The 24,064-nt window shown below is 40.7% G+C and overlaps 1 protein-coding gene across 1 annotated transcript in view; it reads right to left on the reverse strand.

Annotated features, from left to right (window-relative positions):
- The window catches only part of LOC309550480 (MAM and LDL-receptor class A domain-containing protein 1-like), a gene marked incomplete at its 3' end in the record, with an annotated part of 42,603 nt that overhangs the window by 9,727 nt on the left and 8,812 nt on the right, over positions 1-24,064 (reverse strand). Inside the window, exons 5-8 of the mRNA XM_082250850.1 lie at positions 2,211-2,336; positions 1,213-1,469; positions 1,012-1,096; positions 792-836 (exon numbers count right to left, since the gene is read on the reverse strand). Coding sequence (XP_082106976.1) covers positions 792-836; positions 1,012-1,096; positions 1,213-1,469; positions 2,211-2,336 — 513 coding nt within the window. The remainder of the gene's footprint in view (positions 1-791; positions 837-1,011; positions 1,097-1,212; positions 1,470-2,210; positions 2,337-24,064) is intronic.

The following is a 24,064-nucleotide window of genomic DNA, read 5'->3' on the forward strand; positions in this document are numbered from 1 at the left end:
GCTGACATTTTTGACACTTTTGGGGGTACCAGTTACATTACTACAGTAATCAGTGCTAAAAAAATATGCACTGTTACTGTCATAATGACACTGGCAGGGAAGGGGTTAACCCTGTGGGTGATCAAGGGGTTAAATGTGAGCCTAGGGGAGTGATTCTAACTGTGGAGGGGCGTGGCTTCTGAAATGACCATAGAGACATGTGATCCTATATAGCAGGATCACATGAGCTCTATGATCATTCCAGGGAGAAGGACGGTTGGCTGTGTTTACAAAAGCCAACCGCCCTTCTCTCTCAGCAGGGAATGATCGTGGATGTTAGGCGGCAATCGGAGCCACCTGCCCGCTGCATCAGCTTCCCCGTTGACGATCCGGAGCACGCTAGCCCTCTTTTAAACACATTAAATGCCTGGCTGTTTTTTGACTGTAAGACTAGGTTCACATATATTCAAATTGGTGGCGTTTTAAACCGGGGGTCCTATGCATTTTGGTTGGGGTTCAAGTGCAAATTCAGGCAAATGTTCACCCCTTAATCGCACCTGAACCAGTGAACAAAAATACACTGGACCCCGAAATGCAAACCGCATTATATTAAGTTATCTGAATGTGTACATATTAAGTACAATATGTACACATTCAGCTATATTTCACTTCTAAATGGTACAATTTTTCAGTAATAGAGGGTGAAGTGGCTTCTGCAATTCCTATCTAGAGTCAAATAATGTACATTTATTTCATATAGTACCAGACAGTGATAACGCAAAATGCTGACATTGAAAATGACAGCTATGTACCTGATGGTTTTGATGTTGTAGTGGTTGTGGTAGTGGTGGGTGTACCTAAAAGACAAAATGCATCATGTTAAACCTCAGTTTTAAATCAGCTGAACTATACATGCAAGTCTTCTTCATGATGTTTTGAATTATGTGAACAGTAATGCTCAAACTTTACACTATATTTAAAGATAAAGTTCAAGGAAAGGCCAGTGAACTATACACGGATCACATGGCTTACCAGCACAGTTTCCTGGGAAGAAAGAGATATCATCAATGGCAACATCACTACGGTAGTTTTCACCTCTAAAACCTTCAATAATAATCTGTTAAAATACAGTAGATCAGATTTATAAATATACTATATTATGATAGGAATTACATGATTCCAGTAGAATTATATTTTATTTTAAAATGTTGACGGAAATACTTCATTTCTTACCTGGATAATTTGGCTGTCAGGCAGGAAAATGTTTTCTACATGCCACATGTCCCCCTGATTTCCTTTTATTCTGGTAACATATTCCAAGCCTTTCTCTCTTAATACTGCCACCCTTAGCATCATGGACTGTGCAACTCCATACATGTGATACCAGAATTGCAAGCAATGCATTCCACTGAAACAATAAGTAGGACTCTCCAGTCTTGCAAAGTCTCCCTCATGTGAAAACTGCCCATCAATATAGAGGTAGTACCCAACTGAAAAATCCAAAATTAATGTATTAATCTATAAATTACTGTTTTGATACTTTTTTTTTTTTACTCACAAATTTTACTTCATTATAGGACAAGTATCAGGTTCAGGACTCAGGGCGTTTTTTTCAATACAAAACCAGATTCAAGAACACAGGGACATAACCTCTAACTAACAGAAGGAAAATTCAAAACTAGTGTTACAGTGTTACTAAACCCACAACAGTAAAATCAGTCTGTATATGCAGTAACGCATGCTTGGTATACTCACTGTGGAACCTAAGGGGTAATCCCATGCATTGGGTTTAAAGATTGTTTGATCCTGTCTCCCTGATCTTCCTCTTCTTTCACTGTCTCCAAAAAATAACCTGATATGTACAGGGGACAGGCTGCACATGCCCAGGTTGGTGTGTATAACTAGAGAGTTTTTTTTTTTTTTCTTGGGAGAGTGCATGTGATCCGCACAGGGCCAATCAGCACTCTCCAGACATATCCAGACAGAGGATCAGGGGAGGATGAAAACTCCTCCTACAAGCTTTACTAGGAACTGATACAAGTCACAAGGCTGCTATATACTGCTGATGAGAAAAGGTATTTATCCCTCTATATTTACTAAAATAATTGCATTCCATATTCTGTGTACTATGGGAAACCAGATATAGCGAATGCAGGTTCTGTGTTTAGTAACACTTTAAATGTTAAAAAAATGACTTCAGTAAGAATTAAATTAGTGAAGGAGGTTCTTACACCCTGTTGTGTGGTCATATGAAGGTCCAGTAAAAGAAGAAGGTGTTGAGCCTGTCCAGTGTATCCAGTCCATGTCATCAGCCACTGACTGCTTCCAGTTGCAAAAGCTCACATCAAAAGAACAGTCTAAAAGGCATAAACCTTTACAGGGTGATACAAAAAATAAATGTAAGCATTTTAATAACTGATATTAAATACAGTATATTATAAAAAAAAGAGTTTTGTTTAATCGATGTATAAATTGCACACATGTAGAACTGACTGAATCAGTTTGAAGACTATGGAAATATATGCATTGCAAATGTATCGATTAACCTAAATATATGGATAGAGAGTTGTCAAACATCTCTCTACTGATCAAATATATCTACATGCAGACAAGGAATGATGAGCCAGAAATTCTTCTGATTGAATTGGTTCTACTCATTAAGTAAAAGTATTTCACATGATATAAATATGGGGCTTCCCTACTGAAGCAAAGAGTAATATAAAGCAAAGAGTGATATGCACTTCATGGTATTTTATAGCTACCGATTTTGTAAACCACAATAAAAAAATATGTTTTTGACAAGTGCAATATATACAGTACCTTAAGACTTCAGTTTCAGAAAACGACATCATAAAAATCAAATATAATGTAAGACATTTACCTGCTGAAGGTGTATGAGGACTTGATGCTATGGAAAATACATCTGGGTTTGTGGTGGATAGGAATGATATTATTGTGTATGCAGTGGTGCTTAAGCTATGATAATGTGTGGCTGTGGTAATGAAGAAGGTGGGGTAGTGGTGTTAGACCATAAATATGGTAGAGTGGTTGTATTAAAGGAAGAAGAGGGTAGACAAATAACAGAAGAGGTTGGAGTGGATACTGTTATTATAGAAGAAGTTGGAGTAGTTGTTGTAGTGTAGCCTTTGGCGAATCTTTCAAAGGAAGTACCTAAATGAGGAGTCTCAGACCCAGAATATGCATGCTGTAAATGAGCATTAGAAATGGGTCACAATTTATTTATATTTAGATTTTTTCTGGATCAGACACCTAGAAAATATTCAAATCAATTGGTATACAGTATCTCACAAAAGTGAGTACACCCCTCACATTTTTGTAAATATTTAATTATATCTTTTAATGTGACAACACTGAAGAAATGACACTTTGCTACAATGTAAAGCAGTGAGTGTACAGCTTGTATAACAGTGTAAATTTGCTGTCCCCTCAAAATAACTTAACACACAGCCAATAATGTCTAAACCGCTGAAAACAAAACTGAAAACACCCCTAAGTTAAAATGTCCAAATTGGGCCCAATTAGCCATTTTCCTTCCCCTGTCATGTGACTTGTTAGTGTTATAAAGTCTCAGTTGTGAACGGGGAGCAGGTGTGTTAAATTTGGTGTTATCGCTCTTAAGCCCCGTACACACGTACTGATCGTCGGCCGAACGATCGGCAGTCTTTTGTCCAGGGCTGTCGTGTCTGTTGAAAACTGCAAAAGACTGCACACGAATTTTGTCGGCCAACAACAGCCAACTGCAGAAGTGATGTCATGTGATGGTTAACTTTCCTTGTCTTTTTTCTTTTCTGAGCATGCCCAGTATTGCTAATCTGCTGTCTGTCGGCCGAAATCTGTACTGACTGGCGAACAATCGGCCGTTCTGGTGTTGGCCAACAAAAATTTTAATGCCTGCACGACAGATTCTGTTCGACCGAAAATGCGCTGTCGGCTGTCGGAAGCATCATACTAACAAGCCTACAATCGGCCGATCGGTCGTCGGCCAAATATTTACGGCCGACAATCGGTACGTGTGTACGGGGCTTAACTCTCTCATACTGGTCACTGGAAGTTCAACATGGCACCTGATGGCAAAGAACTCTCTGAGGTTCTAAAAAAAAAAAAGAATTTTTGCTCTACATAATGATGGCCTAGGCTGTAAGAAGATTGCCAAGACCCTGAAACTGAGCTGCAGCACGGTGACCAAGACCATTTTCTTGTACACTATAATGAATATTAATACTATGAGGGAACACAGATATTAAGGGTTAGAGCACAATGGAAAGGAGTTGGAGCTAGGGATGATCGAAACGGTTCGGGTCGACAATCGGTTCGACCCGAACATTGGCTGTTCGAAATTCGGCCAAATTCCGAACTTTTGCGGTAAAAGTTCGGAATTCGGCCACCAGAACCACCCAAAATGCAATGGGACAGGAACTGGGCTTTAAAAGCCCGTGATTGGACCAGAAACATCAGTAAAAGTGATTGGAGTGACTAGGGGGTCCAGAGGCCAATCAGGAGTGAATACGCCCCCCATACGCCCCCCAGTATATAACATAGCCCCGCCAAATCTCTAGCACTGTAATAGAGAGGCTGTGCAATAGAGTGGAAGCATTTCTGTTACTCCTGCTGCTCCAGTGTCATTTTGCAATTATTAGTGTGAGGAAAGGGATATGCAGTGTAGTTAGGGTACTATTTACCACTATAGTTAGATTCAATAATCTAGTTTCTGTAGGGAAAGTGTTAAGTGTCAGGGTGACCGTAGTGAAGTTTAGGGTGAACTGACTCTGACTGCTATGCCAGGGTGACCGAACTCTTCCATGTCAGGGTGACCGCCAGGAAAAAAAAGATAATTTTTCTTAGAATTTCAGTAGCGCAGGGATGGGGCTCCGCTCCTTTCACACCTGGGCGTTTTTGTTGCAGGCATTTATTGGGCATTTTTTGGGCGTCTTTGGAGGCAGGCATGACATCTGAACTTCTGTATAGGGGTATATATACACACACACATATATATATATACACATATATAGGTGTGAAAGGAACGGAACCCCATCCCTGGGCTAGGGATGATCGAACGGTTCGGGTCGAACTGATGGTTCGACCCGAACATTGGCTGTTCGATGTTCGGCCAAATTTGCCCAAAAAGTTCGGAATTCGGCAACCAGAACCGACCAAAATGCAATGGGACAGGAAATGGGCTTTAAAAGCCCATGATTGGACCAGAACCATTAGCAAAAGCCAATTGAGGGGGCAGGAGAATGCTAGGAATGTGATTGGAGTAACTAGGGGGTCCCTAGACCAATCATTAGTGAATACGCCCCCCCCATATATAAGATAGCCCCGGCAAATCCCTAGCATTGTAATACAGGGACATGGAAGAGAATGGAAGCAGTTCTGTTAAATTGGCTTCAAAAGTGTCATTTAGCATTTATTAGTGTGAGGAAAGGGATATCTAGTGTAGTTAGAGTGCTCTTTTACACTTTAGTTAGATGCAAAAATGTAGTTTCTGTAGGGAAAGTGTTATGTGCTAGGGTGATCGTAATGTAGTGTAGGGTGAACTGACACTGACTGCTATGGCAGGGTGACCAAACCCTTCCATATCAGGGTGACCGCTATAGAGAAAAGCTAGTTTCTCTGAAGTCACTTTCGCTGCAGGGATATGGCTTCTCACCCATCAGCTTGCTTTTTGGCTGCAGGCGTCTATAGGGATTTTTTGAGCACATGTTTGGAGTCAGGCATGACATCTGAACATGTGTATAGGGGGTATATATACACACCCATGAATGTATATATACACCTAGACATATATAGGTGTGAAAGGAGCAGAAAACACTACTTGCGCTAATGAAATAATTAACACCTATGTCTAAGTGTAAAATACATATAAGTGTGTGTGTACATAAATACCCCTATACAGAAGTTCAGATGTTTTGCCTGCCTCCAAAGAACCCAAAAAAATGCCAAAAAAAACGCTAGCGCCAAAAAAAACGCCCAGGGGGCTTTTGGAGGCAGGCAAAACATCTGAACTTGTGTATAGAGGTATATATACACACATACTTATATGTATTTTACACTTAGACATATATAGGTGTTATAGGAGCGGAGCCATATTAGTGTAAATGATTTCATTAGCGCAAGCATATATTTCTGCTACTATCACACCTATATATGTCTAGGTGTATATATACATATAAGTATGTGTGTATATATACCCGTATACAGAAGTTCAGATGTTTTGTCTGCCTCCAAAGAACCCAAAAAAAATGCCCAAAAAAACGCTTGCGCCAAAAAAAAACGCCCAGGTGTGTTGTTGCAGGCATTTTTTGGGGGTATTTGGAGGCAGGCAAAACATCTGAACTTGTGTATATGGGTATAGGAGCGGAGCCATATTAGTGTAAATGATTTCATTAGCGCAAGCATATGTTTCTGCTACTATCACACCTATATATGTCTAGGTGTATATATACATATAAGTATGTGTGTATATACGGGGAGTGCAGAATTATTAGGCAAATGAGTATTTTGACCACATCATCCTCTTTATGCATGTTGTCTTACTCCAAGCTGTATAGGCTCGAAAGCCTACTACCAATTAAGCATATTAGGTAATGTGCATCTCTGTAATGAGAAGGGGTGTGGTCTAATGACATCAACACCCTATATCAGGTGTGCATAATTATTAGGCAACTTCCTTTCCTTGGGCAAAATGGGTCAAAAGAAGGACTTGACAGGCTCAGAAAAGTCAAAAATAGTGAGATATCTTGCAGAGGGATGCAGCACTCTTAAAATTGCAAAGCTTCCGAAGCGTGATCATCGAACAATCAAGCATTTCATTCAAAATAGTCAACAGGGTCGCAAGAAGCGTGTGGAAAAACCAAGGCGCAAAATAACAGCCCATGAACTGAGAAAAGTCAAGCGTGCAGCTGCCAAGATGCCACTTGCCACCAGTTTGGCCATATTTCAGAGCTGCAACATTACTGGAGTGCCCAAAAGCACAAGGTGTGCAATACACAGAGACATGGCCAAGGTAAGAAAGGCTGAAAGACGACCACCACTGAACAAGACACACAAGCTGAAACGTCAAGACTGGGCCAAGAAATATCTCAAGACTGATTTTTCAAAGGTTTTATGGACTGATGAAATGAGAGTGAGTCTTGATGGGCCAGATGGATGGGTCCGTGGCTGGATTGGTAAAGGGCAGAGAGCTCCAGTCCGACTCAGACGCCAGCAAGGTGGAGGTAGAGTACTGGTTTGGGCTGGTATCATCAAAGATGAGCTTGTGGGGCCTTTTCGGGTTGAGGATGGAGTCAAGCTCAACTCCCAGTCCTACTGCCAGTTTCTGGAAGACACCTTCTTCAAGCAGTGTTACAGGAAGAAGTCTGCATCCTTCAAGAAAAACATGATTTTCATGCAGGACAATGCTCCATCACACGCGTCCAAGTACTCCACAGCGTGGCTGGCAAGAAAGGGTATAAAAGAAGAAAAGCTAATGACATGGCCTCCTTGTTCACCTGATCTGAACCCCATTGAGAACCTGTGGTCCATCATCAAATGTGAGATTTACAAGGAGGGAAAACAGTACACCTCTCTGAACAGTGTCTGGGAGGCTGTGGTTGCTGCTGCACGCAATGTTGATGGTGAACAGATCAAAACACTGACAGAATCCATGGATGGCAGGCTTTTGAGTGTCCTTGCAAAGAAAGGTGGCTATATTGGTCACTGATTTGTTTTTGTTTTGTTTTTGAATGTCAGAAATGTATATTTGTGAATGTTGAGATGTTATATTGGTTTCACTGGTAAAAAAAAATAATTGAAATGGGTATACTGTATATTTGATTTTTGTTAAGTTGCCTAATAATTATGCACAGTAATAGTCACCTGCACACACAGATATCCCCCTAAAATAGCTAAAACTAAAAACAAACTAAAAACTACTTCCAAAAATAGTCAGCTTTGATATTAATGAGTTTTTTGGGTTCATTGAGAACATGGTTGTTGTTCAATAATAAAATTAATCCTCAAAAATACTCATTTGCCTAATAATTCTGCACTCCCTGTATACCCATATACACAAGTTCAGATGTTTTGCCTGCCTGAAAAGACCCCAAAAAATGCCCAAAAAAACGCCTGCTACTAAACCGGCAAGGTGTGAAAAGAGAGAAGCCACTAACCTGTTCTATAAGTGACAAAATACAAACGATCTTTTTTTTTTATGGTTCTGGACATGCTACAGAGCTGAAACTTCACAGGTACACTTTTTATACCCTCCAGATACTAAATCCAAAGACATTTTTTTTCAGTAGCGCAGGGATGGGGTTCCGCTCCTTTCACACCTATATGTGTGTATATATATATATATATATATATGTGTGTGTGTGTGTATATACCCCTATATGTGTGTATGTGTATATATATATATATATATATATATATATATATATATACAGTGCCTTGCGAAAGTATTCGGCCCCCTTGAACTTTGCAACCGTTTGCCTCATTTCAGGCTTCAAACATAAAGATATAAAACTGTAATTTTTTGTGAAGAATCAACAACAAGTGGGACACAATCATGAAGTGGAACAAAATTTATTGGATATTTCAAACTTTGTTAACAAATAAAAAACTGAAAAATTGGGCGTGCAAAATTAATCAGCCCCTTTACTTTCAGTACAGCAAACTCTCTCCAGAAGTTCAGTGAGGATCTCTGAATGATCCAATGTTGACCTAAATGACTAATGATGATAAATAGAATCCACCTGTGTGTAATCAAGTCTCCGTATAAATGCACCTGCACTGTGATAGTCTCAGAGGTCCGTTTAAAGCGCAGAGAGCATCATGAAGAACAAGGAACACACCAGGCAGGTCCGAGATACTGTTGTGGAGAAGTTTAAAGCCGGATTTGGATACAAAATGATTTCCCAAGCTTTAAACATCCCAAGGAGCACTGTGCAAGTGATAATATTGAAATGGAAGGAGTATCAAACCACTGCAAATCTACGAAGACCTGGCTGTCCCTCTAAACTTTCAACTCATACAAGGAGAAGACTGATCAGAGATGCAGCCAAGAGGCCCATGATCACTCTGGATGAACTGTAGAGCTGAGGTGGGAGACTCTGTCCATAGGACAACAATCAGTCGTATACTGCACAAATCTGGCCTTTATGGAAGAGTGGCAAGAAGAAAGCCATTTCGTAAAGATATCCATAAAAAGTGTTGTTTAAAGTTTGCCACAAGCCACCTGGGAGACACACCAAACATGTGGAAGAAGGTGCTCTGGTCAGATGAAACCAAAATCGAAATTTTTGGCAACAATGCAAAACGTTATGTTTGGCGTAAAAGCAACACAGCTCATCACCCTGAACACACCATCCCCACTGTCAAACATAGTGGTGGCAGCATCATGGTTTGGGCCTGCTTTTCTTCACCAGGGACAGGGAAGATGGTTAAAATTGATGGGAAGATGGATGGAGCCAAATACAGGACCATTCTGGAAGAAAACCTGATGGAGTCTGCAAGAGACCTGAGACTGGGACGGAGATTTGTCTTCCAACAAGACAATGATCCAAAACAAAGCAAAATCTACAATGGAATGGTTCACAAATAAACATATACAGGTGTTAGAATGGCCAAGTCAAAGTCCAGACCTGAATCCAATCGAGAATCTATGGAAAGAACTGAAAACTGCTGTTCACAAACGCTCTCCATCCAACCTCACTGGGCTCGAGCTGTTTTGCAAGGAGGAATGGGCAAAAATTTCAGTCTCTCGATGTGCAAAACTGATAGAGACATACCCCAAGCGACTTACAGCTGTAATCGCAGCAAAAGGTGGCGCTACAAAGTATTAACTTAAGGGGGCTGAATAATTTTGCACGCCCAATTTTTCGGTTTTTTATTTGTTAACAAAGTTTGAAATATCCAATAAATTTCATTCCACTTCATGATTGTGTCCCACTTGTTGTTGATTCTTCACAAAAAATTACAGTTTTATATCTTTATGTTTGAAGCCTGAAATGTGGCAAAAGGTCGCAAAGTTCAAGGGGGCCGAATACTTTCGCAAGGCACTGTATATATATGTGTGTGTGTATATATACCCCTATACAGAAGTTCAGATGTCATGCCTGCCTCCAAAGACGCCCAAAAAATGCCCAATAAATGCCTGCAACAAAAACGCCCAGGTGTGAAAGGAGCAGAACCCCATCCCTGCGCTACGAAAAATTATAAGAACAATGATCTGTTTTTTTCTGGTTCTGGACATGCTACAGAGCTCAAACTTCAGAGGTACACTTTTTAGACCCCCCAGACACGAAATCCAAAGAAATCTCTTTTTTTTTTTTCAATAATTTTTTTCAATAATTGGCTCTCTTCAAAAACGACAATTTTTTTTAAGAACTTTTTTTTGCCTGATTCATAGTCCCTGGGGCATGACCCAGAACCCTAGGCACTATTTAGGGGCATTTATTGGGGTTTAGGGCTTCAAAATTGTGTTTTTGATTCCAGAAGTACGGGTCCCATTGATTTCAATGGGGTTCTGGAATCCGGGCCGAACTTTCGGGAAGTTCAGGTGTTCTGGACGAACCGAACTTTTCAAAAGTTCGTTCATCCCTAGTTGGAGCATGTTTTTTGCTTTTCTTCTTTGTTTTTGTTTTTTTTTTCACTGTTACATATTCTTTTTTTTTTTCCACTTTGTTTTTCCACAATTGATTTTTTTTTTTTTGCATTGATAAATAGCTAAACTTATTGGAACATGAAGACATAGAGATTAGGATTGTCAGGAACCTCGGATATCACAGGTGACGCTCACCTGCGCTCCTTCCACTTTACCCAAAAGGCTGCTACTGTAGTTGATACCTCCTACATTTTCTCAGAATTTGCAGCCTATTACATTAGTTGACGAGGAGAATAATTCCCTAGTCAACCGGTACTGACTTTGTCTTATCTCCATTTCCCATCTTTCTCTCTTTACTTTTATTCTTTCCTTCCCTACACCTATTTCCCCCTCCCTCCTCACCCTTACAAATCTTGCAAAAGATGGCCTTCTCACACTTGGGGAAACAACCCACGATAGTATCACATAATGCAAATGGACTCAACATACCCGAAAAAAGAAGGAAATTGCTAAACGAACTTAAAAAAAGTAAAGCACTATTTGTTTTCATACAGGAAACACATTTTAAAGGGAACGAAACACCAAAACTAACAGACAGACACTTTAATACGATTTACACTGCTTCAAATCCACATGCAAAAACAAAGGGAGTCGCCATTTTGATTAGTAAAAATGCACCTTTTACTGTAGATAAACATTATGCTGATCCAGAGGGTAGATATATCTTTCTAGCCGGCTCTCTAAATGGACGCCCATTGACCTTAGCCAACGCCTACTTTCCAAATAAAGCACACGTATCTTTCTGTACTAAGCTTATTGATGACTTAAAACATTTTGCTGTGGGGTGCATTGTCCTGGGGGGGGACTTTAATATCCCATTGGACCCACTTCAGGACTCCTCCACGGGCAAATCGAGTTTGACATATGGGAAGATCAAAAAAATTAAGACCCTACTGAGATCATTGACCCTTGTGGATACTTGGCGCTCTCTACATCCCTCAGAAAAAGATTTCACACACTTTTCCGCACCACACAATAAATACGCGAGGATTGATCTCCTCTTTGTCTCACAAAGAGATCTCCCAGACCTATTAGATGCCAGGATTGGTGTCGCTGCCCTATCTGATCACGCCCCTGTCTCGATTACGTTAGCAACTGACAAAATTAGTAAACCAACATTTAATTGGAGATTAAACCCCTCACTTTTAATTGACCCAATAATTAAGGAGAAAATTTCCGAATCCATTAAGAATTACTTTAAAGAAAATTCCACACAAGATGTCTCACCAATAACTATATGGGAAGCACATAAAAGTGTTATAAGGGGAGAGTTTATTAAATACGGAGCTAGGAAGAAAAAAGATAAAGAGAAACAAATAAACAACCTCATAGCCAAAATCTCAAGTCTAGAAGCCCAACACAAAATTTCACTAGCTAAATCTCTCATGCAGGAGTTGACAGACACAAGAAAAGAGTTGACAGATATTCTCAATAACAAAACCAAAAGAGCCTTATACTTCAATAGGGCAATTTACTATGAGCATGGGGATAAGGGGGGCAAGTTTCTTGCCAGAGCCCTCAAAGATTTGCAATCTGCGTCCCACATCTCGTGCCTGAGAGACAAGCGGAACAATAAAATACATGACTCTAGGTTCATTGCGGAATCTTTCCGCACCTTCTATGAGAATCTATATAATCTACCTCCACAAACACGTCCTGCTGACATGCAGGGATCAAGACCCTTACTCATTAACCAATATATTAAACAGAGTGGTCTCCCAAATTTATCAGAAACAGACATTATTAACCTTGAAAAAGATATTTCCATTGAAGAGGTGCAACAGGCTATTAGCTCCATGAAAAGCGGCAAAAGTCCAGGTCCTGATGGACTGACCTCGCAATATTTCAAGACTTTTGAAGCAATTTTGATTAACCCTTTAACAAAAGCCTTGAACACCCTCTCCAAAAATGACAAACCATCCCCTGAATTCCTTACGGCGCATATTACAGTGATCCCCAAGAAAGATAAGGACCCAACTTTATGTGCAAACTATAGACCCATCTCTCTTCTCAATCTGGACGTCAAGTTGCTTGCCAAGATTTTAGCGAACAGGCTCAGACCTCTGCTGCACCTAGTAATTGGACCAGAACAAGTGGGCTTTATGCCAGGTCGAGAAGCCAGAGACAACATTATAAAATCACTAAATTTGATTCATGAAGCTCGCAAACATAGATTGGAAGGATTGATTCTGTCAACAGATGCCGAAAAGGCCTTTGACAGGGTGGCCTGGGATTATCTTCAGGCCACTTGTCATCACTTGGGGTTAGGCTCCAACATGATGGGATGGATCGGAGCTCTTTACGAGGATCCCATTGCCAAGGTGAAAGTTAACAATACTCTCTCCACACCCCTTCATCTGAGAAATGGCACTAGACAGGGATGTCCCCTCTCGCCAATACTCTTTATTTTGGCACTAGAACCACTAATAAGGCATGTCAACACAGATCCGGCGATTCATGGCTTCCAGATTGGGAACAGAGATTTTAAGATATCTGCCTACGCAGATGATTTATTATTTTACATCACCCAACCACACATCTCCATACCGAATCTAAATTTGAAATTTCAGACTTTTAGATATTTATCTAATTTTAAGATAAATCATTCAAAATCAGAAGCGCTTGATGTTTCCCTATCCCCAGGCATAAAGGATTTGACCCAACGCAATTGCCCCTATAAATGGGAAACTAAATCACTCACATACCTAGGAATACAGTTAACTCCCAAAATCGAAGATCTTTTCGAGGCGAATTTTATCCCTCTTCTAAGAAACATAAAGAAGGACCTACGTAACTGGAATAATAAGCATTTCTCTTGGTTTGGAAGAGCAGCGATCCTGAAAATGGTCATTCTACCTAGGCTTCTCTATTTATTTCACGCACTCCCGATTAAAATACCTACTGCCTTCTTTCGCAACCTTCTCTCTGTACAGAGACAATTTGTCTGGGCTCTTAGGAAACCCAGAATTAAGCTGAAATTCTTGCAGTTACCTAAAATTAAAGGAGGAATGGGGTTGCCCGATTTCATTAAATATCACCAGGCATCACATATAACCAGGGTAGTTGACTGGCATTGCCACTCCCATCACAAAGACTGGGTTTAACTCGAGATAGGCCTTTCAAGATACCCAGTGCACCATTTAATTTGGACAGATCCCTCTAATTATCCGCCCGATGTCAGGAATCACCCCCTGATTTCAGCCACATTATCGATTTTTATTAAAGTAGCATCAGAATACCAATTGATCACCAGTCCTGGTCCCATGACACCAATTACTGGAAACCCGGATTTCCCACCGGGAATGGACTTTAAACCACCCCTGGTAGACTCACAACAGAGGAATGCTCCATTGAGAGTGAAAGACTGCTTGTTAAACTCGAGATTGTTATCTATGAAAGAATTTAACGAAATTAAACCTCAGGGCTACACAATTTCCCATTGGAATTATATACAATTGCATAACTTTGTTCAGAATCACAAGCGCAAGTTCCTTTTTTCTAGGCCAATAACTGCTTTCGAGAAAATTTGCGGGGACCGTAAATCTTGCAGTAAAACCACATCACAAGCTTATAAATGGATCTCCCAAGCCCCTAACCAAGCGATAGATGACTATAAAAAAGTTTGGGAGAGAGATTTAAATTGCTCCTTTACAGAAAAGACTTGGGAGAAAGCCTGTGTGTTCACGCACAAATGCTCTCTAAGCACTAAGATTCAAGAGACCTCGTTCAAAATTATGACACAGTGGTATTTGACACCAGTCAAAATAAAGACATGGTCCCCGCAGAGTTCTGACAAATGCTGGAGGTGCCTAAAAGAAAAAGGGACTTTTGTTCATATTTGGTGGTCATGCACAAAAATACACACATTCTGGAAACAGATTGTTCATCTGATAAAAATGATAACAGACACATCTATGGTGTTAGATGCTGCAACTTGCCTGCTACACGTAAACACTCTCTCTTACAAGAATTACAAGAACTCCTTAGTTAGACACTTGTTGAATGCGACAAAGGCCGTCATACCTCTTTTTTGGGACTCTCAATACACCCCATCAACTAAAGACTGGGCAAACAAAGTTAAAATGCTCTTTGAAATGGAAGAAATCGTTGCTATTAAGAAGGAAAACAGCTTAACCTTTCACGAACTTTGGAGACCTTGGACTATGTTCACTTTGTCCTCCAATTACACTAAATTTATCACCCGGTAGTCGGCCAATCTCTAGTCAGTCAGATATGACTAATATGTCTTGAGACCATTTCCCTAATTTTTTATGTGACCTACACCCCCTCCCCCCCTCCTCCCTCCCCCTCTATATTTCTTACCTTATTTCTTTCCTTTCTTTCTTTTTCTATTCACTCTTCTATGGGCCGCAGGCCCTTGGTGTGGACACTGGTCCATACCCCCTTGTTTGGAACATGTTTTCGCTGATTTACATCTAAGTCTAATTGGTTGCACATTTGTTTGCCTGATGTATGTTCAATGACTACTAGATGTATCTCATTATTGTTACACTGCGCTTTACTTGTTAAACCAATAACTGTTTTCATTGTATTTTCAATTAACTTCAATAAAGCACTTTATTGAAAAAAAAAAAAAAAAAAAAAAAAGGATTGTAGCATAACGGAAAATAATTGGAGTTTAGTTTTTTTTTTTTTCTCCCTTTCTTTCTTTACTTCTTCCCTTTTCCCTTTCCTTCCTATTTGCCCCTCCTAAGGTAGCTGGGAATAAATAAATAATTAACTATGTCTGTGAGGGGTGGAAAAGAAGGGAGTAAATGCGGTGGTAGAGGTAGGAGAGTGATATAGAAAATATACTTAATTACTCCTAGTTCTGAAAGTATTTTGATTTCTCTGCCACTCTCTATCTTTGTTTTTATGACTTATTTGATCACTCCTTTTTCTTTTGCATTTTTTTTTTTTTTTATTAAGTAATGGGTCTGCAATATTGTAAAGGCTACATCACAACATATTTCCATCCTGCTAGTTATAGAGACAGTATGACAATGCCTCATTGTAATTTGAGGGAATGGAATGGAATGGCTGTAAGACTTAAGTATGGGTATGGATGGAAAAGATATGTAGTGAAGAAGGTTGGTTTTATAACATTATTATGACTCTTGTAGAAAGATATATATATATATATATATATATATATATATATATATATATATATATATATATATATATATATATGTGTGTATATTACTGTAAGTAGATGGAAATACATTTTCAAATATATAGATTTGTAATAGGTGTTAATAAGAAATGGTGAATACTGATGAGAAATGTACCTTTCTGTCATGGAATGTAAGGGTAATGGGGACAAGGCTAAAGAGGGTCCAAGTATATTCAACCATACGTAGGGTGCAGGCAAAAATAATATAATATGTCTACAGGAAACACATATGACTAAAGAACAAATGAGTGACTTTAAAAAAACATGGATACAGTGGTCTAGCCACTCCTATCACACATCATATTCAAGGGGAATATTGCTGATGGTGCATCGGTCAGTAGCATTGGTTAAATGTGACCCAGAAGGTGAATATGTATTTGTGATTGCTAAACTGTACTCAATACCTTTCGTGATAATGGGTATCTATAATCCTCCACCGGAAACCTTGCGAGTGGTAAAAGACTCAGTAATGATTATGACACAATTTCCAGATGCTTATGCTATATGTATGGAAAATTTTAATATGTGGTTAGACCTGGTAAAAGGTAAACATGGAATAACTCAGCAGAAGAAAAAAGTAGGAGTAAGTATATTTGGGAAGTTAGTAGAGGAGGTGGGGTGGATAGATCTATGGCGTGCTAGAAACCCAGATAATAGAGTACACTTGTGTGCATCTATGGGGAAAGGGTCACTTTCCTGAATAGATCTGGCACTGGGTAACGATAGGACATTACCATTGGTGCAGTCAATTACACACCTTAACAGAGGAGTGTCAGATCATTCCCCACTGTTAATTTAAACTGGCTGTAGGCTTAGGTGGAAGACTACCAGGAGGAAGATACACCCTTATTGGTTACTAGACATTAAGCCCGTTAAATTAACGGGCGCTAGATATATGTGGTCAAACATTTGTAAAAACAGACTTGTTCCAGTAAGGCGTACTTTGCTACTAAAGTCAATTTGCTTATAAATGTCCCTTTAATAGCGTGTCTATGTTCTGCGTTTTTTTTTTTTTTTACAGTAATGCACTTACAGTGGTAGATTTCAATCAGGCAATGTCCCTTTAACAGCGTTTCTACAGTCGCAGATTTGCTTTGCTGAGTGTGACAGGTTTTTTCCTCGGTTTAAATGATCCTTTTCCTGACAGCAACAGCTTTTTTCCTTTAAAAATTAATCATGGCTCTATTCGCTTTTTTCACCCCAATAATTACAGTCAAAGGGTTTGCCAAGTATAAGTTTCCTCATGCAATTCCAAGTATAAGTTTCCTCAACAATGTCCTTTTAATATCTTTAAGTCTCTCCCTCATCAGCCTCCTTGTCCGACCTGTGTCCCTGTTGCTCTAGCAATCTAGCAATCCAATCTAGTGTCCCCATTGGAGTGCTCCCTTACATCAGTGTCCCATCGGAGTGCCTCCTTACATCAGTGTCCCCATCGGAGTGCCTCCTTACATCAGTGTCCCCATCGGAGTGCTTCCTTACATCAGTGTCCCCATCGGAGTTCCTCCTTACATCAGTGTCCCTATCGTAGTGCCTCCTTACATCAGTGTCCCCATCGGAGTGCCTCCTTACATCAGTGTCCCCATCGGAGTGCTCCCTTACATTAGTGTCCCCATCGGAGTGCTCCCTTACATTAGTGTCCCCATCGGAGTGCTCCCTTACATTAGTGTCCCCATCGGAGTGCCTCCTTACATCAGTGCCCCCATCGGAGTGCCTCCTTACATCAGTTTCCCCACTGGGGAGTGCTCCCTTACATCAGTGTCCCCACTGGAAAGTGCTCCCTTACATCAGTGTCCCCATCGGAGTGCTCCCTTACATCAGTGTCCCCATCAGAGTGCTCCCTTACATCAGTGTCCCCATCGGAGTGCCTCCTTACATCAGTGTCCCCATCGGAGTGCCTCCTTACATCAGTGTCCCCATCAGAGTGCTCCCTTACATCAGTGTCCCCATCGGAGTGCTCCCTTACATCAGTGTCCCCATCGGAGTGCCTCCTTACATCAGTGTCCCCATCGGAGTGCTCCCTTACATTAGTGTCCCCATCAGAGTGCCTCCTTACATCAGTGTCCCCATCAGAGTGCCTCCTTACATCAGTGTCCCTTTATGTGTCCGGGTCAGAGTTACCCTGTATGAGCCCCGGTTAAAGTGCCCCTGGGCAGAGTCCCCCTTTAATGATGCGGTCAGAGTAATGCAAATTACCCACAGAACTGCAGAGCTGATCACATGCTGAAGTGCAATGCTGTATTTATTTGTTTCTAATATATATATATATTGTGCAGAATGAAATGCAAAGTCTTTAATATATATGTGCATTATGAAGTACATTGAATACAACATTTAAATGGCTTTTATTGTTCATGACAGAATTCATCACCGTAATTTGAAAAGGCAGTTGTTATGGGCTGGCAGCAGTGACTGCCGGCTATTCACTCAGACCCACAGTTTGGGAAGTCCTGCCCTAACAGACTAAAGTAGGGCGGGCAAAGTCTCTGCGCTCCCAAAGGCTGTCCGTGGGGCACATGCGCAGTAGCGCAATACCACGGACACAGAGACACTGGACGCAGAGACACTTGGATTTTATTATTATAGATAGCAAATAAGGATTAACGATCGAATACTGAACCAGCTGAGAATGTTCCTGGAAGCCCATTGAGATTTACCAATGCATGGTAATTGTTGGGATGCACTCAAGGCGAGGGGGGGAGCTTTGAGATCTACAAGAAGATCTTATTGCCTATTGGTTAAGAAAACAAATAGGCAAGAAGAGGAAGAACTAGCTCAAACGTGTATGCAAGTGGAGACATAATATATAGGGAATCCAAGGAATAAAAAAGAAAGGTGGGAAAAATGTATACAGCTGTATAAGATACAAGTTACTGCTAAAATATTTTTTTTTTCCTGAAATCAGCTGAATGATGAACACGGGAATCAATCGAGTAAATTATTAGCACACATGAATAAACAACAATCAACAACAATGGCATTACCTAAAGTTAGAAATAGAACGGGTGAGCTGGTGTATGCGATAGATGAGATAATTAAATGCTTCCATGAATATTATGTTTCTATGTATAGGACAAGGCTAACTTGCACAGATAAGGAGATGGAGCAATATATGAATGCAATAGAATATCCTAAGTTGATGGAAGAACAAGTATGATGGATAAGGAGATTGCAGAAGAGGAAGTGCGGCAAGCTGTAAGTTTATTAGCATCAAGGAAATCAGCTGGCCCTGATGGAATTCTGCTGGAGGTATATAGTCGATACATAGATATCCTAGCGCAAGTTCTAACTAGAATGTAAACAGAAGCTTTCATGCGGGGATCTTTGCCAGAATCTATGTATGAGGCTCTGGTGGTGCTTATTCCAAAACCAGATAAAGATCTAAGTGAATGTGCCTCGTATAGACCAATCTTAACAGTGATTATAAAATACTGGGGAAGATCTTAGCGGGAAGGCTTAATAACATAATTTTATCAATTATTCTTAGTGATCAGACTGGCTTTATGCCGGAAAAATCAACGTCAATTAATATAAGAAGAACACAACTGATGGCACAAATGAAGGAATACATACCAGAGTTGAGTGTCCTGGCATCTTTGGATATGACCAGAGCATTTGACTCTATTGAATAGCTGTATTTACAGAAATCACTGGAACAGTTTGGTTTTGGAGAAAGATTTAGAAAATGGATAACCATAATCTATGGTCAATCTTTTTAACCACTTCCCGCCCGCCCTATAGGCAAATAACGGTGGGAAGGTGGTTACATTATCCTGACTGGACGTCATATGACAGCGGCAGGATAATGTGCTCTGCGCACCCATCGGTGCTGCGGCGTGTCACTCTGACACACCGCATCTCAGATCTCGGTAAAGAGCCTACTGACGTGTCCAATCACAGCTGGTCACATAGTAAAAAGGAAGTGCTGTTGATCGGCTTTCCTCAGTTCGTGCCTGACAGGCATGAGTAGAGGAGAGCCGATCTGCACTCTCCTGACAAAGGGGGGGGGGGTCTGCACTGGTAATCAGAGCATTGATTACCAGTGCAGACCCTTTGGGGGGTGCCACTAGAACCACCAGGGATGCCCACCCATGACCCCAGGGATGGCCACCCATGACCCCAGGGATGCCCACCATGGCCACCAGGGATGGCAATCAGGGCTCAGGGAGCCCGCCAGTGCCCTCCTCAACAGTGCTGACCGCCAGTGCCCTCCCCATCAGTGCTGCCCACCAGTGACCATCATTGCCATCTATCAGTGCCACCAACTAGTGCCCATTATTGCCCACCAGTGCCGCCTATCGGTGCCAATCAGTGCCCATCAGTGCTACCCATCAGTGCCAATAAGTGCCGCCTATCAGAGCCCATCAGTGCCACCTATCAGTGCCAATCAGTGCCGCCTATCAGTGCCCACAAATGCTGCATATCAGTGCAACCTATCAGTGCCACATATCAGTGCCTATCAGTGCTGCATATCAGTGCTGCATATCAGTGCTGCATATCAGTGACGCATATTAGTGCCACCACATCAGTGCCACCTCATCAGTGCCACCCCATCAGTGCCTCCTCATCAGTGCCTGTCAGTGCGGCCTCATCAGTGCTCATCAGTGCAGGAAAAAACGTATCTATTTACAAAATTTTATAACATCAACAAAAAAACATTTTTTTTTTTTCAAACTTTTCTGTATTTTTTTATTTGTTTAGCAAAAAAGAAAAAACCTTGCAGTGATCAAATACCACCAAAAGAAAGCTCTATTTGTGGGAATAAAATGACATAAATTTAGGTACAGTGTTGCATGACCGCGCAATTGTCATTTAAAATGCAACAGTGCTAAAAGCTATAAATCGGCCTGGGCGGGAAGGGGGAAAAGTGTCCGGTATTGAAGTGGTTGAACTCTTTTGATGAACAGGGATGTCCTCTATCCCCCATCTATTTGCTATAGCAGTAGAGACGCTTGCTTTGAGGTTTAGAAAATCAGATTATTATAAAGGAATAGTAATGGGAAATAGGAAGGAGGTCATTGGTCTCTATGCAGATGATATAATACTGTATATGGGAGACACACAAAACTCCTTAACGGAAGCAATGAAACTAATAAATATGTTTGGGAAGTATTCAGGATTAAAAATCTTTTGGCAGAAATCTGTTTTAATGCCATTTAGACACGATACACAGAGGAATGAGGAACAATTTCCCTTGTTGAAAATAGTGAGTTCATTCAAATACTTGGGTATTCAAAGTGCATTGAATCCAGAGGAAGCATTAGCAATGAATGGAAATCCCTTATTGGAACAAATTAAATGCAAGTTGAGAAAATGGTCAAAGTTACCACTTCAGTGGTAGTGGCAGTGGCAGCAAGAATAAATTTAATCAAGACAGTAGCGTTACCCAAATGTTTATATATATCAGCAGTCACTAAATGGCGGCCCGCAGTCCATTGGCGGCCCGCACGATGCTTCCGCCCAGACCGCTTGCGGCTCCCGCCTCACTCGCAGCCGGTGTCCTGTAGGGCCGCGAGCCGCGAGTAGGGGCGTGACGTCACGCACGCGCCACGCCCCCTGCTCGTGACTGATGGACATTGCGGTGTCCTTTTCGGGCTGTGATTAGGGGCGTTACGTCACTCGCGCGCCCCACCCCCTGCTCCTGACTGCGGCTCCCTCTCAGCCGGGCAGCGAACTAGGGCGTGACACTATGTGCATGCCCCGCCCCCCCTGTTCGCGGCTTTTGGCTCAGCTCCTGGCTCCAGGTATGTGGAGCACATTTTTAGGGAAGAATAGCTCAATTTAAAAAAAAACCTCTCAAGCTTTACCAAGTGTGCAGTCTGGCATATTTTGTTGTGCTCATTAGAGTGCCCCATAAAAGAAACAAAATGTGCCCATCAGAGTGCTCCCTTGACATAAAATGTGCCCATCAGCGTGCCCCTTATTTTATGCTAAGGGACACGCTAATGGGCATATTTTATGGTAAGGGACACGCTGATGGGCATATTTTATGTTAAGGGGCACTCTGATGGGCATGTTTTATGTTAAGGGGCACGCTGATGGGAATATTTTATGTTAAGGGTCACGGTGATGGGCATATTTTATGTTAAGGGGCACGCTAATGGGCATATTTTATGTTGAGCGCAACGCTGATTTACACATTTTGTTTTGCCCATCAGCGTGCTCCCTAACATAAAATGTGCCCATCAGCGTGCCCCCTAACATAAAATATGCCCATCAGCGTGCCCCCTAACATAAAATATGCCCATCAGCTTGCCCCTTATTTTATGTTAATGGTCACGCTGATGGGAATATTTTATGTTAAGGGGCACTCTGATGGGCATATTTTATGTTAAGGGGCATGCTGATGTGCATATGTATGCTGTGGTACACACTGATGGACATATTTATGCTATGGGGCACACTGATGGGCATTTTTTATGTTAAGGGGCACTCTAATGGGCATATTTTATGTTAACCTCCCTGGCGGTATGATTATGTCAGGAATTACATACCAAAAGCGGTACAATTGTTTTCATGGAAATTTGGCATTATGTATTATAGGCCTACAATTCTTAGTAATTACTGACTTAAACCTGACCAAAACAAGAGTCTAGTAGACATCCCAGATGTGATAAATTTGAAACACAAACGCGTGAATTATAATCGAATCAATAATATTATTTTATTATTTAATATATAATATGTATAATAAAATTATATTATTGATTAGATTATAATTCATGCATTATATATTATATATAGATATATGTGTGTGTGTGTATATATATATATATATATATATATATATATATATATACACACACACACATATATATATATATATATATATATATATATATATATATATATATATATATATATATATATATATATATATATAATATAACGCATGAATTATAATTGAATCAATAATATAATTTTATATATATATATATATGTGTGTGTGTGCATATATATATATATACATATATATATATATATATATATATATATATATATGCATATATATATATATATATATATATATATACATATATATATATATATATATATATATATGCATATATATATATATATATATATATATACACCGGTATATATATAAAATGTGTTTTGTGTTTTGTGCTTTTTTTTTTTTTTTGAATTTCCCTCCCTAGTTCCGCTCCCATGCAGCATTGCTGCTGCAGGGAACGGAACTAGGAAGTGATCAGACTGACGGAGGACGGAGGAGCGGCGGGACTCTCGGCTGGCAATCTCAGCAATGAGAGATCATCGCTGGATCGCCAGGAGAAGGTAAGAGAACACCGCTGCGCTCTCTGCACATCCACCCCGAGTGTGACTCGGGGTTACCGCTCCTGCAATGAAAAATCCACCCGAGTCACGCTCGGGATTACCGCCAAGGTGGTTAAGAGCAATGCTGATTTACACGTTTTGTTTTGCCCATCAGCGATCCCACCATCATAAAATGTACCCATCAGGGTGCCCCTAACATAAAATGTGCCCATCAGCGTGACCCTTAACATAAAATATGCCCATCAGCGTGCCCCTTATTTTATGTTAAGGGTCACGCTGATGGGCAAATGTTATGCTAAGGGGCACGCTGATGGGCATATTTTATGCTAAGGGTCAGGCTGGTGGGCACATTTTGTTCTGCCCTTCAGAGTGCCCCTAACATAAAATGTGCACAGACTTGAGATTCGGACCTCGGCCCAATGAAAATTTTAGCGACCGGACCTCCTTCAATTTTAATTAATTAACGCTGATATATATATTATCATATTCTTCAGTAGTTATACCAAAATCTATATTTAAAAAACTAGATTTTTTGTAAGAACTTACCTTAAAATCTGTTTCTCTGAAGTAGATTGACAGACGCAGCCTCCATCTTCATTAGCCATTGGGTTTGCTGCCCCCTGCAGGAGTAGTTCTAGGCAGGAAAAAATTAATTCTCCAGGCCCACGTGGCTGTCCCCATAGGCATAACCCACACACCACCTGCTGCAGCAAACCAGTTTTTTTTGTAAGCAGTGAAGAAGAGACACAAAAAAACATCCCCATATCAGAGGGGCGGGTGCTGCATCTGTCAATGGACTTCAGAGAAACTGATTTTACGGTAAGTTCTTACAAAAATCCAGTTTTCTCAATCGTCCATTGACAGACGCAGCCTCCATCTTCATTAGCCATTGGAACGTCCCAAAGCAGTGTAGGCATGAGGGGTGGGAAGAACGCAACCAGAGAGTAATG

Source organism: Pelophylax lessonae, assembly GCF_965119305.1.
Source record: "Pelophylax lessonae genome assembly, chromosome: 3".
NCBI lineage: Eukaryota > Metazoa > Chordata > Amphibia > Anura > Ranidae > Pelophylax > Pelophylax lessonae.